General features: G+C 34.9%; 4 protein-coding genes across 4 annotated transcripts; 3 read left to right on the top strand and 1 right to left on the bottom strand.

Annotated features, from left to right (window-relative positions):
- Positions 1-477: 477 nt before the first annotated feature.
- On the top strand, positions 478-6,714 carry LOC135845923 (uncharacterized). Its single transcript, XM_065364798.1, has 10 exons — positions 478-732; positions 806-901; positions 967-1,080; positions 1,162-1,248; positions 1,323-1,409; positions 1,486-1,566; positions 1,635-2,388; positions 2,453-3,655; positions 3,733-3,950; positions 6,538-6,714. The coding sequence occupies exons 1-9, from the start codon at positions 628-630 to the stop codon at positions 3,876-3,878; spliced, it is 2,673 nt and encodes an 890-aa protein (XP_065220870.1). The 5' UTR covers positions 478-627; the 3' UTR covers positions 3,879-3,950; positions 6,538-6,714.
- Positions 6,715-7,194: 480 nt separating this feature from the next.
- Positions 7,195-8,913, top strand: Ubc7 (ubiquitin conjugating enzyme 7). Its single transcript, XM_065364806.1, has 5 exons — positions 7,195-7,429; positions 7,517-7,598; positions 7,675-7,793; positions 7,888-8,028; positions 8,547-8,913. The coding sequence occupies exons 1-5, from the start codon at positions 7,387-7,389 to the stop codon at positions 8,657-8,659; spliced, it is 498 nt and encodes a 165-aa protein (XP_065220878.1). The 5' UTR covers positions 7,195-7,386; the 3' UTR covers positions 8,660-8,913.
- Positions 8,914-8,952: 39 nt separating this feature from the next.
- On the bottom strand, positions 8,953-11,650 carry LOC135845925 (uncharacterized). The gene is made up of 5 exons (XM_065364800.1): positions 11,273-11,650; positions 10,053-11,180; positions 9,801-9,969; positions 9,526-9,727; positions 8,953-9,388 (listed from the first exon to the last, which is right to left on the bottom strand). The coding sequence occupies exons 2-5, from the start codon at positions 11,166-11,168 to the stop codon at positions 9,277-9,279; spliced, it is 1,599 nt and encodes a 532-aa protein (XP_065220872.1). The 5' UTR covers positions 11,169-11,180; positions 11,273-11,650; the 3' UTR covers positions 8,953-9,276.
- A 196-nt stretch (positions 11,651-11,846) lies between these two features.
- Gmd (GDP-mannose 4,6 dehydratase) lies at positions 11,847-14,161 on the top strand. The gene is made up of 8 exons (XM_065364802.1): positions 11,847-12,063; positions 12,134-12,242; positions 12,314-12,556; positions 12,620-12,812; positions 12,883-13,115; positions 13,190-13,405; positions 13,486-13,554; positions 13,638-14,161. The coding sequence occupies exons 2-8, from the start codon at positions 12,171-12,173 to the stop codon at positions 13,698-13,700; spliced, it is 1,089 nt and encodes a 362-aa protein (XP_065220874.1). The 5' UTR covers positions 11,847-12,063; positions 12,134-12,170; the 3' UTR covers positions 13,701-14,161.
- Positions 14,162-15,847: the final 1,686 nt, after the last annotated feature.

Here is a 15,847-nt window from a genome sequence, read left to right on the forward strand (position 1 = left end):
TTCTTCCTTCGTTTTGAAATACTTATATCCCCAACTCCTCAAGTTTTTTTCATCGAGGAGTGTGAAAGTGAAAGCGAACAGAAAATTATTGTTTTTGAATTTTTCAGCACCTCGATTGCATTGCAAATTTCAAAATTTAATTCAAAGTTTCAAACAGACGTTCTTCCTCTTCGTTTCGTCGTAAATTAGTAATCGTTATCATAATAATATTTAGTTTAGGGTCGCCTTCTTTTGAATGATGGAGAAGGAGAACAGAACATCGAATTTTCCGTTGCATTCTGATTTGTAATTAAAAATAAAACATCGCGAAATTTCAAATTTTGAAATTGGTCTTATTTTTCTGAAAAAAAAAATCAAAAGTCGATGAAACGTAAAAATTTTCAAAAAGCGCTCTCTATCTATGAAATGAAAAGTCAACTAAAATGAATAACTGGATAGTTGAAAATTGCCAGGCTATTTTCCCCCATTGTAGGGTCAACATTTTATCAGGCTCAAATTATCAGATTTTTCAAAAATCTTGAACCCCAAGGTAAATTTACCTTGTTGAACCCCGAAAAATTCGAATATTTGAGCAAAAATTCGTTATTTTCTTCATGATATACCTCCATTTCCATTAATATTTCAATTATGGGACAAGTCAGATTCGTTTGTGAACAATGCGGTAAAGTTTATTCTACAAGGTACGGTTTAAGCCGCCACAAAAACGCTGTCCATGATCCAGAAAAAGTTCACGTAAGTACGCTTATCCTGTTGAAATCCTCTTATATTAATAAACACGTTTGATTAAAATTAATATATTTTTTAGATATGCGACTCTTGCGGTAAAAGCTTTCCGAGAATCGATGCACTGAAACGCCATATAATCATGAAACACACCGAAAGACCTTCCAAGCCTCTTCAAGTAAGACACCTTTTTCCATTTCCTCTCTAGTGTCCGAATAATTTGATTTCGATTAATATTTTCAGAAATGCAATTTTTGTGATAAACATTTAAAAAGTATCTGCGCGTTGAAAAGCCATTTGAAAACCCATAAACCCAAAACGCTGGCGAAGAAAAGTACCAAAAAACCTGGACATTTTGTACGTTTGTTACAGTTGAGAGTCATAATATTTCATTCTAGACTACTACGGTTTAATTTCACGTCGGTATTTTTTTTACAGGAGTGTAACGATTGTGGCACAGTATTTAAATATCGCCAAAATTTAATCCGACATATACAGGACAAACATATGTACCCAACAATATACGTAATACGATCATTTCATTATTTTCCATTTCGATAGGTTCTTTGTTTGCTGATTTTTGTGTATTTTTTCTACAGGAATGTCACGGATGCGGTCTCGTTTATAAAACTAAACAGAGTTACACCGATCATATTCGCAGTGTTCACGAATCGAACGAAAAAATGGTAAATTTTGACGATTTCATCTGATGCGAGTATTATTCGAAAAAATTTGTTTACCTCGATTCGTTGAAAATTTCAGACTTGTGATAATTGTTCGAAAAACTTCCTCTGTAGACGTTCGTTGATAAAGCATATCGCCAACTGTTCCAAACTTCCTAAAGTATTTTTTTTTTGCAATTTCTATACTTTATTAAAACGCAAAAATTGATAATGTATTTTTTTCAACAGGTTAAAAAACTCGAACCTAGTATCATTTGTGTACTGTGCGAAAAAACGTTCCTGAGACACTACCTGTTATTAAAGCATTACACCGAAGACCACAACGTTACTTTAGTATACGAAAACAGACAGTTCGATTCGATGGACCAGTTCATGAAATGGAAACAAGAAGTAGAATTCTTCACCATTGCCGGATATCATTCATCTAGCGGTGTTCTCGACACTGCCAATAGTCGTACGAGAAAATTTCGATGCCATCGTTCCGGAGTATACAAATCACAATGCGAAAATAGCGCTCGAGTACGAAAGTTGAAGAAAAAAGGATCGAAAAAATTACAAGGCTTGTGTCCGGCAGAAATAGTTGTAAAAGAATTCAAGTCAGATGGCAAATGCGAAGTAAAGTTTCAAACAACTCACGTCGGACACGAAATCGGTACTCAAACCGAGTTAACTCATATATACCTAGATAAACCCAAAAGACTCGAGTTAGCTTCTAAAATAGCCGATAGAATCGCACTCAGCGTGATAATGGAGAACGAGAACGAGTCGCTGATCAAGGGAAATCACGATAATCGTAAAAGAACCATCACTTCTAAAGATTTACGTAATATTAAATTGCATTATGTTCCGGATCTTGGTCCGTCGAAAACAGCTTCCGAGAGTGTTCCAACTTTCGTCGAGCAAAACAAAGATTCTATTATTTTCTTTAAGAATAAAAACGAAGACGTATCGATTACCATGTTGAAGGATTCAATTAATTCAGGTACTTCGCAGAAAATTCAATCTACTGATTTATTTCGCAAAAAGTAATTTCTTTCATTTTACAGATTATTCGTTCGAAACTCACGATTTCGTGTTAGTATTCATGAACGCCGAACAAAAGAAAAAAATGGAATTACTGGCTGTAGATGGAGTAGTCAATATCGAAAGTACTCATATCGTCAGCAGTCCAGAACGGTATGATCTACACACAGTGACGGTATTGAATCTAAATCAAGAATGTTTACCGGTGGCTTTCCTCTTGACAAACCGTACAAATGAAAGCGTTATGACCTGTTTTGTGGAATGCATCAAATCTCAAGTGGGTGAGATGAAAGTCAAGACGTTCGTCAGCGATTTACAAATCATGTATTTCAAATCCTGGACAAACGTGATGCCATTACCGCAATATTACCTGTATTACATGTGGCACGTTACTCAAGAATGGGATCGTCTCTGCAAAAAGATTCCCGCCCATAAACGTGACGAATTCCGTTCGATTTTGGATACTTTGTATAAAGAACTGGACGAAAACAAATTCCGTATTTTGCTCGAAGACTTTGTCAACCAAACGGACCTAGATTACCAAAAGTTCATCGCTAGCTTCAAAGTGGATTTTTTAAGCAACGCCGAACAGTGGGCGTATTGTTATCGTATGTTCTCCGAAGTAGATTCAGACGCGGATCTGCATTTCAAATTTAATGTTTTGGGTGGAAAAAGAGTGAAAACTGTGGCCTCGTGTTTATCCAGTATCAAGAGTAATTTATCTGTTATACTGCGAGAAGAAGAGATGAAAAATATCAACGGTTATACGCCTTTGAAATTGACTACTTTAAATAGCAGGCATACTTCTGCTCTGGAACAAATGGGTGATTTGACTATGTACTGTTTGGACGAACCTGGTAAATGGAAAGTTATTTCACCCGAAAACATTTACACCGTTAGCGTACAAAGTCCACAATGCTTATCGGATTGTTTACTCAAGTGTTCCGAATGCAATGCGTGTTTACACGAATACAAATGCACTTGCATGGATCATTCCATTATGTACAATATGTGCGTACATATTCACGCTGTTCTGATGATCTTTAAAGTAGAACGTGCCGAAGAAGTATTCGTCGAAACGCGCGATTCTGTTGGCTCTCCTCTTACTCCGGCTATCGTGTCGGATCCGGTTACTCCTGAACGCATTGACGATATTGAAATGGCTGAATGTGAACATCAGGTGTCCAATGAAGATAAATCGGTGACTGAGCATAACTTATCGAAAGGTGACGAATGTTTAATAACAACTATTGATTTGGTTGTATGTATTTCGTGTGTAAAAAATGAATTTTTGTGTTTTCAGATGAAATTTTAGCCGAAGTCAGGCAGAAGTTCTTGCTTTTAGAACAAAATATTGATACTTTGTCGACGAACTCGTCTTGCTGGTCGTCTATCAAGAATATACTCGATACTATTCCTGTGAAAATACAGGGTGTGAAGGATGAGTAAAATGGGTGTACTGTACTTGAGAAACCTTACGTTATGTTTTACGACAAGATCAAGATCTGGATTCTGCCTTCGGTACGAATACAGAAGTTTTTGAATGAAACCAAATTAGATCGGAAGAGCATGTCTTGAAATCCCCGTAACCGAAATTTCAGGTTGTTGAGCTTTTTCTTGGATTTTTGGCGATTTTTTGAAACTTGAAAAAAAATTTAATTGAAGGGCGATTTTTAAAATTTCTCATAACATGAACGAAGTGAACAAAATTTTGCGTTTCAACATAGGACTTGCACGAAATTTTTCAAACGTTACAAAGGTAGATCGAAAAATCATGCAAAAATTTATCACCTGTCAAAATTTCAAGTGCTAAAGTGCGTTTTTCGATTTTTGGTGAATTTTTGAAAATCAAAATTAGGTCAAAAATGAGGGAAAAAATCAAAATTTTACCAAATTGACCAAGAAAGCTGAAATTCGGGGTATACCCTATTTTCGACATGCCAAATCGATTGAAAGCGGTTTCAACCCGTTTTGAGCAGTTCTGGAGCCTCCAGCAGATTTTTGAAATTCGAAATTCCCACAAAATTGCATCAAACTGGAGTTGTAAAGCTGAAATTTATTCTAAAAACTAATTTCAATACGCTACGAAGTACTGCAGGTGAATTTCGAGTCGTTTTGGAGCCTCCAGTGACTTTTTTGAAAATAACCGGAGCCTCCAGTAGATTCTTGAAACTTGAAATTTCTCCAAAATGTCATCAAACTGAGATGGAGAGTCGAAATTCATTCTGCAAATTAATTTTAACACCCTCTGAAGACGACTTCAGGTGGGTTCAAGTCATTTTAGAGCCTCTACCGACTTTTTTGAAAATTACTGGAGCCTCCAGTAGATTTTTGAAACTTGAAATTTCCCCAAAATTTCATCAAACTGAGATGGAGAGTCGAAATTCATTCTGCAAACTAATTTCAATAAGCTACGAAGTTGACTGCTGGTGGATTTCAATTTGTTTTGGAGCCTTGAGCAACTTTTTGAAAGGTTATATGGCATTTTTTTGGAAAATTGAAATTTCCTAAAAGTAGCTGGAAGCTTCAAAACCATTTGAAACCACCATATAGTCTGCGAATTATATTTCAGCTTGCCAACTCCATTTGATATATTAATGTTGGGGAAATTTCAAGTTTCAAAAATGTACTGGAGGCTCCAGTAATTTTTAAAAAAGTCGCTGGAGGCTCTAAAATGTCTTGAACCCACCTGAAGTCGTCTTCAGGGGTGTTAAAATTAGAGTGTAGAGTAAATTTCAGCTTTCCATCTCCATTTGATGAAATTTTGTGAAAATTTAAAGTTTCAAACCTCTGCTGGAGGCTCCAGTAATTTTCAAAAAAGTCTGGAGGCTCTAAAATGATTTGAACCCAACGGAAGTCGTCTTCAGAGGGTGTTAAAATTGGAGTGTAGAGTAAAAATTTCAGCTTTCCATCTCCATTTGATGAAATTTTGTGAAAATTTAAAGTTTCAAGAATCTACTGGAGGCTCAGGTTATTTTCAAAAAAGTCGCTGGAGGCTCCAAAACGACTTGAAATTCACCTGCAGTACTTCGTAGTGTATTGAAATTAGTTTTTAGAATAAATTTCAGCTTTACAACTCCAGTTTGATGCAATTTTGTGGGAATTTCGAATTTCAAAAATCTGCTGGAGGCTCCAGAACTGCTCAAAACGGGCTGAAACCGTTTTCAATCGATTTGGCATGTCGAAAATAGGGTATATCCCGAATTTCAGCTTTCTTGGTCAATTTGGTAAAATTTTGATTTTTTCCCTCATTTTTGGCCTAAATTTGATTTTCAAAAATTCACGAAAAATCGAAAAACGCACTTTAGCACTTGAAATTTTGACAGGTGATAAATTTTTGCATGATCTTTCGATCTACCTTTGTAAAGTTTGAAAAATGTCGTGCAAGTCCTATGCTGAAACGCGAAATTTGCGATTTTGGCTGACCTGTCAGTCAAAATGGCCGCCATTTTGTAAGTAAGGCCAATTTTTTTGGGGGTAGTTGGCTTTAAAATGTTCCTTAGGGTGTCTTCTTTCAGAAAAAAGTTGTCCCGGATGATCGGTTGGGGGGGGGGGTGCAATTACTCCTATTGTCATACGCCGGACTATCTGACATCTGAAACTGAAAGGCTTTTGTCAAAATTGCCTCGAAAAATGTGGTTTCTTGTCAGGAATTGCTGATAATTGTCGCTTGACCCTTGTTGGCAAAAAATTTCAAATGTTTCACTTTTTTCTAAAAATTGCTCTGAAATTGTCAAAAAATTTTGCTTTTAATCACAAAATTACCGTAGAATTGCTAATAAGCTTTTTCAAAGTAATGTTTCATTTTCTTCCAAAAATTGCTCTCAAGTGTCTCGAAGTCTTGTTTTTGGTCTACATTTTCCATTAATAGTAAGTTTTTTTTTTTCGAAAAAGTATTCCTAAAAAAGCCACAAATGGCCAAAAAATTTCGTGTTTGCCAAAAGTGAATGAAAATTGAAAATTTATTGTTGTTTTTTTGCATAAAATGTACTTCAAAGTTTCGCATTTTTGCCAGAAATTCTCTTTTGATTTAGCTTGGTTTCGTTCAAATCGTAGAGTCAGAGTACCTGCTCAGCAGTTTTGTAATAAAAATCTTTTTTTTTTGTAGGTAAATACGTAAAATGGGTCCTGTTTCAAGAGTCAGTGATCGATACGAAGATTTCAGAAAAATTGGAATGACTGATTTTATAATTTATGACTGCATTTCTTTTTCAATTCCTAGTTTCAATGGATTACATATTTGTATTCGAGAACATTTTTTTTGTATTATACATGTTGTGCGTTACATATTTTTTGGTCTTTGCCTATTCTGTTGGTTGGTGAAATGATACGATTCGCTACGAACAACGAAATTCATTCGGAACGCGTTGAATGTGAATGTGAACACTCCTTCGCTCTCGATAGTCGATTCAGCTTCGTACATATTATATTCATGTATCGATGGCAATCAGGTTCAATTTTCTATTCATTATAAGTAAGTACATTGTAGATCGAGAGAAAGTACTTCTCAATATGCGTTTCCGATTGAAACTTCTGGATTTATGAAACTCAAAGATCTTTCAACAAGGATCTACTCATGTATTGCTGATTTCAATTCAAAATCATCATGGTATCATGAATACTTACATAAAATATCATCGACAGTAAGTATTTTGTAAAATTTTGAAAAAATCAAGTTATTTTTGAGAACGTGAGCAGGAGAATCAGTAGTGATTCGAATTGCCCTTCTCTCGTTCGATTCGAATCGAATCTACTTTCTCTTATCACTTATTTATATTTTCCAAATTTCGAACAAGAAAAATTAAACTCCATCGTTTTTTTAGTTAATTATTTATAATTATCATCGTATCGAAGCATGAAGTTGAATAATTAAAGCTGATTTCGAAGTTCAATCCAACGCTGCAAAAGAATACCTTCTACTTCACGGATATATTTTCGTTTCCTTCGGTCTTGAAAAATGGCAGGAGCTGCCTTGAGACGTTTGATGGCAGAATATAAACGTAACTATAATTAAATCCTATCAAAATATGTATCGCTCAACTCTTCGATTACCTGAAGTAATATTTTTACTCCGTTTTTTGCCATAGAATTAGTTACAAATCCTCCTGAAGGCATCGTAGCAGGCCCCGTCAGCGAAGATAATTTTTTCGAATGGGAAGCTCTGATAACGTATGTAATTCGTATAATTTCAAATCCAAAAGACAGATTATCTTCGAAGTATTAATTAACCCTTTCATATGTGTAGTGGACCCGAAGGTACATGTTTCGAAGGCGGTATTTTTCCAGCCAAGCTTACGTTTCCTTTTGATTACCCATTGAGCCCACCAAAAATGCAATTTACTTGCGATATGTTTCATCCCAATGGTACGTAATGGGTTTCTCAAGATTTCTAAGCGTAAATCTGAACTTAATGATGGTAAAAGAGATCATTATGATGCTCATTTTTTTTCGGTTACAGTTTATCCAGATGGTCGAGTTTGTATTTCTATTTTACACGCACCAGGGGATGATCCAATGGGTTATGAAACGAGCGCTGAACGTTGGAGTCCTGTGCAAAGTGTCGAAAAAATTTTATTATCTGTAGTTAGCATCCTCGCAGGTAAATGTTTTTTCAATCGAATCTCGTTCTAGGTTACTCGATCGAGGGATGATTTGCTTCGGTATTCCTAAAACTATTCAGAGTATCAGTTGTCTTTTCCCAAAGATTCTTTGAAAAATCATTTCGAAACTGACTTATTAGTAGTATAATTTCGCTAAAGAATCGTTCTTCTTCCCATTGACTAAAAACTGACGTGATCAGGAATTGAATAACATAGCTATAACTCATTTTAATCACCTGTTCGGTTACATGTTTTAAATTTTCAAATATCAAAGCCTTTATTTCCATTTAGGAAGGTTCAAACAACGAAGAAAATATTCCTTGTTGTGTTAATTTACGAATTCAGTCGAGTAAAGCATCAATATACTGAAAAATTAATTTGGTTCAATGTTTTCAAAATCTAGCCACTCTCCTGACACCCTTTCTGTAGTTCAACTTGAAATTAGTTCATAATTTTGTACAAAAATGTTGAGTCCACTAGTACGAAGGTTTTCTAATTCGTCTGATTAATTTTTCAGAACCGAATGACGAAAGCGGAGCAAACGTTGACGCAGCTAAAATGTGGCGTGAAAATCGAGAAGAGTTCAACAAGATCTCCGAAAAAATCGTTCGTAAATCGTTGGGATTATAATTTTTTCACCATGAATGGAAATTTATTGATAAGAGTCGTTTTTTGCGACTTTCGCCTTGTTTGTGGTAATTTTGGGAATTTTTCCTCCTCGATATTTCATTTTTACAACTTGTCGTTGGTTTTATTTCTCTCTGAATCAAGAATTCTTTTAAAATCATGTCCAGTCGTGTGAATTATCATTACTGTAACGGTTAATTTAATTTATGCGTTATTCCTCTATTTTAGAATAAATTTTTTTCTTTTTTCGTTATTAACGAAGTCTCTATTTATTTTATTGAACGACGAAACGTACCTACTGTTGCACGCGATTTAATATTTTAACAGTGATAAATGTTATAAAATGACAAAAGTAACTTGAAAATGAACAGTAAACAATACACAAATAAATGGAAGAAACAAACGAATAAATAATCAAAGACTACACAACTCGATACATGTACCACTCTACTAAGGTATCTACAATGTTTTCATTTTTTTATAATCTAGAAACGTATAAGAAGATGACGATAACGTAATATCGATAGAATAATTATAAATATTAACAAATTAATACAAAAAAAAAAAAAAAACGATAACTAATTAAGAAACTGACTAGAAGCAGAACTGATTATCTCGTTTTAAAAGCTTTGTTCTGTGTAATAATCTTTGCTACTTAGATAATCTAGTAAAGGCTTAGGCAGCGGCAGTGATGGAATCAAATCTCGACGAACTGATTTCAAAATTACGAATCTGTAACGTAGAAATAATAATTTATCTTCGGTAAATCGAACCAAATATACTTAAGAAATTTAGCAAAGAAGGAGAACGATGAATTGAGGAATTACGAACGAATCCTTCGACAATTCAGACTAAAAACATAAGCATACCTGCACATATGCTGTAAACTAGGCATATGTCCTTTGAATCTTGAAACTGGATACAGAAGCAGCACTCGCATCGGACCCAGACCCGGACGACGATGAATGAAAAATAGATATCTACCGCTACGAGAATGTTGAACAGCGTTTTCGATGAAATCTACGATCGTATCACTTTTGAAATTCGTATCACTTCCGAAGCTGAAGTTTCCTACGAAAAATAATCAGTCATCTTAATACTTGCCAGAAAAATGAACAAAAATACGAGGAAATTGCATCAATACCTTGTCCGTGTTCAATTCGTACGTGTCTAATGCAAGCGTTCAGTTTGAAAGTAAGTGAAAATATGTATCTATCGTCGCTGCTGTCACGAACGATGAAAGAACCATCGGGCTCATTGAGTAATAATTTTTCAGCTGCGTCACTCGACATGGGTCCCCAATACCATCCGTACTAATGAAACAAACATTAATTCAATCAGTTCAATTTGAAAAATTCACAATTTACCGAAGTAACCCTGCTTTTTCGATACTTACATCTTTGACTTTTTCTATATTCGAAGCAAAATCTACCAATTTTTTGCTATCTATTACGCTATGATTCGAATGATCCTCTTGATCGAGTTTAAAATCATCCTGATCGGTTTCAGATTGCTGCTGCAATCGAGTATCTTGACTCCTTGAAGAATTCTTTTTACCGCAAGTAAAATCTGCGTAAACACCTTGACCATTCGGTACAGGTGGTAAACTTCTATCTTTGAAAGAACTGGCAGCATCGGTCAAACAATCCGATCTAGTTTCCGGCTTATGTGACTTGAAAACGCTACAAAACGAATGTTTCAGGCTGAAGAAATTACGTCTTTTCAACCGGTTACATTTTCGTATCGGTTTAATCAAATCTTTCTCGTTTTTAATTCGAACGAGTTTAAGATTCTCTTCTTTCTTACGAAACCGTAATGTTTTTTCGAAACATTCGTAATCGTTTGTCTCATTACGATTAACCGAGTTCGCTGGATCGCTGGCAGTCTCACTGGATACGGTATTCCGTCGAGAATACGTTGTAAATGCCGAATTCTCCGAACCAATTTTCTTTACTGATATGTCGCTAGATGAATATAAATTCAACAAGAATACTTTCAAATCGCTGAATGTTTTTTGGTGAGTGGATTTGAACAGATTTAAAGCGTGGATTGCCTTCGGTTTCAGACATTTACTACAATTGGGTAACACTTTGTAGTAAACCGAACGTTCATCGGAAGTGCTACAAGTTGCACGAATCGAGTCCACAGGCAACGAATAAATATCTTGATGGAGTGTTTCGGGTTTACCATTCATTTCGATCGATTTGCACGATAATATGTATTTGGATGGTTCTTCAACTTGAGAAACGCAGTCATCGTCGTCATCGGGTTGTATTTCTGAAAGATTACTTTCAGGTGTCCAGTAGAGGAAAGCTTTTTGTTGCTTAGGCTGTATATCGTTCAGTTTGTGACAGTTTTCCGAACAGTGTATCAACCAAGTTGTCTGAGAACTTTGCTTGATAGCTTCTTCGATTATGTCTTGGACAAACTGGTGTACGAATTCTTTCACCATGTTTACTCTTTCGAGTATGTCGTTATCTGAATTTTTTGCCAACATTACGTCCGACTTCATTTCAGACGAGTCCTATGAAATCAAAATTAATCGATGATAGTTCAAATCATTCGGAATAACAAAGCTACGTTCTGTTTGTGTCTAGAGAGTCATGACATACATACATTTATGAAGAGATTCAGCTTGACTGCTTACAAAATGGACTTCCGGGGAGATTACTCTCAAATCAAGTTGAATCGAACAGTATTTCTTCCCTTAGATTCGGATATGACCGCTTTGGTAAAATTTCATAGCAATGAACTGCGAACTGGGAGATGTGAAATGGCGAAACACGAAGTCATTTGTTGAGCTCATTACGCTCATCTCGAGAAATAATTCATCAAACGATCGACTCGAGCATAACACCGAAATCGAAAATTCACTTCACGAATTACTAAACATCAAAATCTGTTCGAATAATCGCAATTTCACGAAAGAAAATTGAAAAAAAGACCACTCTTTCACTCAAAAATCGCGAAGAAAAAATATTTACAGTTTTGTCAATTTTTTATCGGAAACAGTGTTGCCAACCGAAATAAAAATTAGCTATTGTAGCTAATTTTCAAAAAGAACAACACTGGTAATGACGGAACTGAAACCTAACTGAAACCGAAACGTAACTTTTCGATTTAAAATCAACGCTGATTGGATGTTGCACGTCGAGGGAGTGCTGCCAAAGGGGAAAGGGGGTACAAAAAAGTAAATAATGATAAGAGAGGTAATTTGGCAATTTATTTTTGAAAAATATTTAATTATGGCAATGAAAAACGCATACGTGGATCGATTTCCTGTTTTAATCAAAATTGGAACTTACGATTTCATTCCTCATCTGTTACAAACTGAATGAATTACTTGGAATAATTTTCAACGCAGTAAAATAACCGATCAGTTGTTCTGAAACTTGCTATTTTTAGATGTGAGTATTCATAATTTTCCTATATTTTACTTCTCCAATTTGCATTTTTCATCCAAGGTTTTAAATTTAGATTCAGTTCGTCTATCGTTTCATGAAGTAATCGTAAAATGGCTTCAGGAGACACAAATTCTACCTCAAATTCCACCAAAGTTGCTCTGATCACAGGAATCACCGGCCAAGTAAATCATACCGAATTCGCTACGTTTTAGATTGAATAAACATTCATAATCAATGGCTTGTGTTTTTCCAGGATGGTTCGTACCTGGCAGAATTACTTTTAGAAAAAGGATACTTCGTACATGGGATTATTCGTCGTGCGAGTACCTTTAATACCGGCAGAATCGAGCATTTATATTCTAACCCATACGCGCACAAAGGAGGAAAAATGAAATTACATTACGGCGATATGACCGATAGTAGCAGTTTAGTTCGAATAATCTGCGAAGTCCAACCCACAGAAATATATAATTTAGCCGCACAAAGTCACGTTAAAGTAATTTGATTTATATTCTTCGAAATATCGATTTCATCCGGTCTAATGAAATACTAAATTTAGGTTTCATTCGAACTAAGCGAATATACAGCCGAAGTTGACGCCGTCGGTACGTTACGATTACTAGACGCAATCCGAACCAGTAAACTCGTATCTCAGATCAAATTTTACCAAGCTTCCACCTCGGAATTATATGGAAAAGTTTTAGAAACACCTCAAAAAGAAACTACTCCATTTTATCCCAGATCTCCTTACGGTATTGTATTTCTTTTTCTTCTTTCCAGCTTGAAAAAAGTATGCTCATTTTCGTAAAAATCATTTTTCAGCTGTTGCCAAACTGTACGGATATTGGGCGACGGTCAATTACAGAGAAGCGTACAAAATGTTCGCTTGTAATGGCATTTTATTCAATCACGAAAGTCCTAGAAGAGGTGAAAACTTCGTTACTCGAAAAATAACTCGTTCAGTGGCAAAAATAACGCTCGGTATAATTGAAGATTTCGAGTTGGGTAATCTGGATTCGAAAAGAGACTGGGGACATGCCAAAGATTACGTAGAGGTATTTACTCCTTTCTGTATGTTGAGTAAAAATAATTTTGCTATAGGAATTGATACATATTCATTTTTCACTAGGCTATGTGGTTAATGCTGCAAGAAGATGAACCGAGTGATTACGTTATTGCTACCGGCGAAACACATAGCGTCAGAGAATTTGTCGAAGCTGCGTTTGATTATGTCAAAAGACCAATCATTTGGAAAGGTTCGGGCGTAGATGAAGTAGGAATTGAAAAAGATACCGGCACCGTTAGAGTGCGCATTAATCCTAAATTTTTCCGACCCACTGAAGTGGTTAGTGAATTTTTCATCCATCGTGTATTTATTGTAAATTGTTTATCACGTCAAATTATTCAAATTCTGATGTTTTACAGGATCTTTTACATGGCGATCCATCCAAAGCGAGAGAAAAATTTGGATGGAAACCTAAAGTCAGTTTTTTGGTAAGTCTAGTTTAATAATTTCATGAATAGGTTCTTTCATCGACTATTTTTATTTCTAATCGTGGTTTATTGTATTCGTTTAGGATCTCGTCAAAGATATGATGGAAGCTGATTTAAAACTGATGAAAAGAAATCCCGAAGCTTGAGTTGCAGAAAACGAAATCAATTAACGTTGAGGAACTCGATCATTTTCGATTATTAATCGTTCGAAACGATGAAATAAAATAACTGGCGTTTCGAATTTCGCGATTGAAGTTCGGCTGTACATGAGTATAATCGCTGAAAATTATTTAATGGATAAAATTTTGTCTCGAATTACTCGATGTTTGTACAACGTCACATTCTCATAACGAACAAAAATGTTACCCAACGATCGTAAAAAATATTCGATGGTAAATTTACCTCTTGTAAATGAAATACTTTTTTAAGGCGAAATACATTTTTAAATGTTACGATTATACCTAAGTTAATTTAACTGGGAAATTAATTTTATCCTGGTACATTGATTGTTACTTTATTATACAAACGTACCTACCTATTATTATTCAAGATACTCGTATTTTGTACTATTGATACTCATTAAATTTTTACAACATGTTGTTTTATATTTTATGAGTGGTATTATTGGTCAAATCTAAATTTCATTTCGAGTATTTTATTTATCGAATCGGAATAGACGAGTTTTTTTTCTCAAATTTTTTCACACGCAGTTGAATTTTTTATCGTTCAACAAAATTCGATATCTTCGACGAACAAATACACGCTGCGTACATTCAATCCATATCTATTAATTTAACCTAATTTTAGAAACAAATGTTGAAAACAGTTTGCCACACGTTGACGCCATTTGCGAACCATTAAAAGTAAACTTACACGGCAGAAAAGCAGAAATAGAACGTAGTGAAAAGTAAATTATTCGATTATTTATTTGTTTAGAATTTCCGACTGAGGTAAATAGAAATGTACGCAATGAACGTACGTTTTCAAAATGCATATTTTGTAACAATAAAGCTTTTTTCTGACGCAGTTGTATAAACAACGCAATATTCTCATATTGTTTATCGATACTTCGATGATGGAACATGTGTACGTAGTTATTAAATAAACAATATAGTACGTCATTTTTTTTAGACAATTTTATTCGTGTCACTTTTCTCTTCTTTCATTCGACTTTCTATTTCAGATAGGTGAGTTCGTAAGCACATGAGTATGATCGATATTGATCTAACAAGCTGAAAATATCTATCGATGAAATGATCAAGGAGTCAGTTAGTGGGACTGAGATTTTTATTATAAGAATTCCCCTCCTCCTCCTCCTCCTCCCAATATCGATTGAATACATTCTTGCTGATGAAGCAGCAATATTGTAATTTACTGCCTTTCACGTCAGCATGTTTTCATTCCCAGACTAAAACGTTCAATATTTTTTCTACATCGACATACCTACTGTAGATGAAAATTTTGTAATGAACCTATTTACTTACAGTTTAAAGGGTTCATATTGTTCTCACAAATGATAGGTAGGTTCAGATAATTTTACTCTTCATCGTTGAACATTATTTATTCATCATTACTATCGTTTGCATTCGGTATAAACGAAGTAGGTAAAAAATTAAAAAAACTAATAAGATTGTTAATGTATTTGAATACAGGAATCTTTGCTTATTGGTTTTTTTTTCAACGTTCAGTGTACGTGACTTTTTTCAAGATAGCGATAAATGGCCATCGTAAGTATACTTACTTTAATAATGAACAACCGAAGAAAATAATACCTCTAATGCGCTCAAATGCTTTACCTATAAGGTGAAGAAATACTACGATGAAGAAAAAAAAATGAAAACCAACGTAAGTAGTACAACATGGTGTATTGTAAGTTGGCGCAGCAGAAGATACGGTCTCGCTAAAGCGGTTGGAAAACAAAAGAAAGGCGTGGTACGTCCCCAAATACTTTTTCTATCAGGATGCAATTATTTGTCCCCGAGAAAATAAATAAAAAATGTTTGTTTATAAAACAAATATTAAATAGTATGTAAACACAAGACGAGAACGAATTCGTGAAATAAAAAGATAAATAAACGAGAAATAACAGGACGAAGTATAGAGTTTACAGTCAACGCAGCCATCACAGACCTAAATAAACATTTGACCCCGCGAACGTTTGTATGTCTCGCCATCTACCACATTTTTAGTCCGTTTTAATAACGCTGTACAACTTTTTTTCCACCCTTCTGCTTCGTCGTCGTCTTTGTTTAAAAAATATTCCAACATTCGTGTAGACTAAATTTCGCTTCGC

The sequence above is a fragment of the Planococcus citri genome, chromosome 4, assembly GCF_950023065.1.
Source record: "Planococcus citri chromosome 4, ihPlaCitr1.1, whole genome shotgun sequence".
In the NCBI taxonomy this organism is placed as follows: domain Eukaryota; kingdom Metazoa; phylum Arthropoda; class Insecta; order Hemiptera; family Pseudococcidae; genus Planococcus; species Planococcus citri.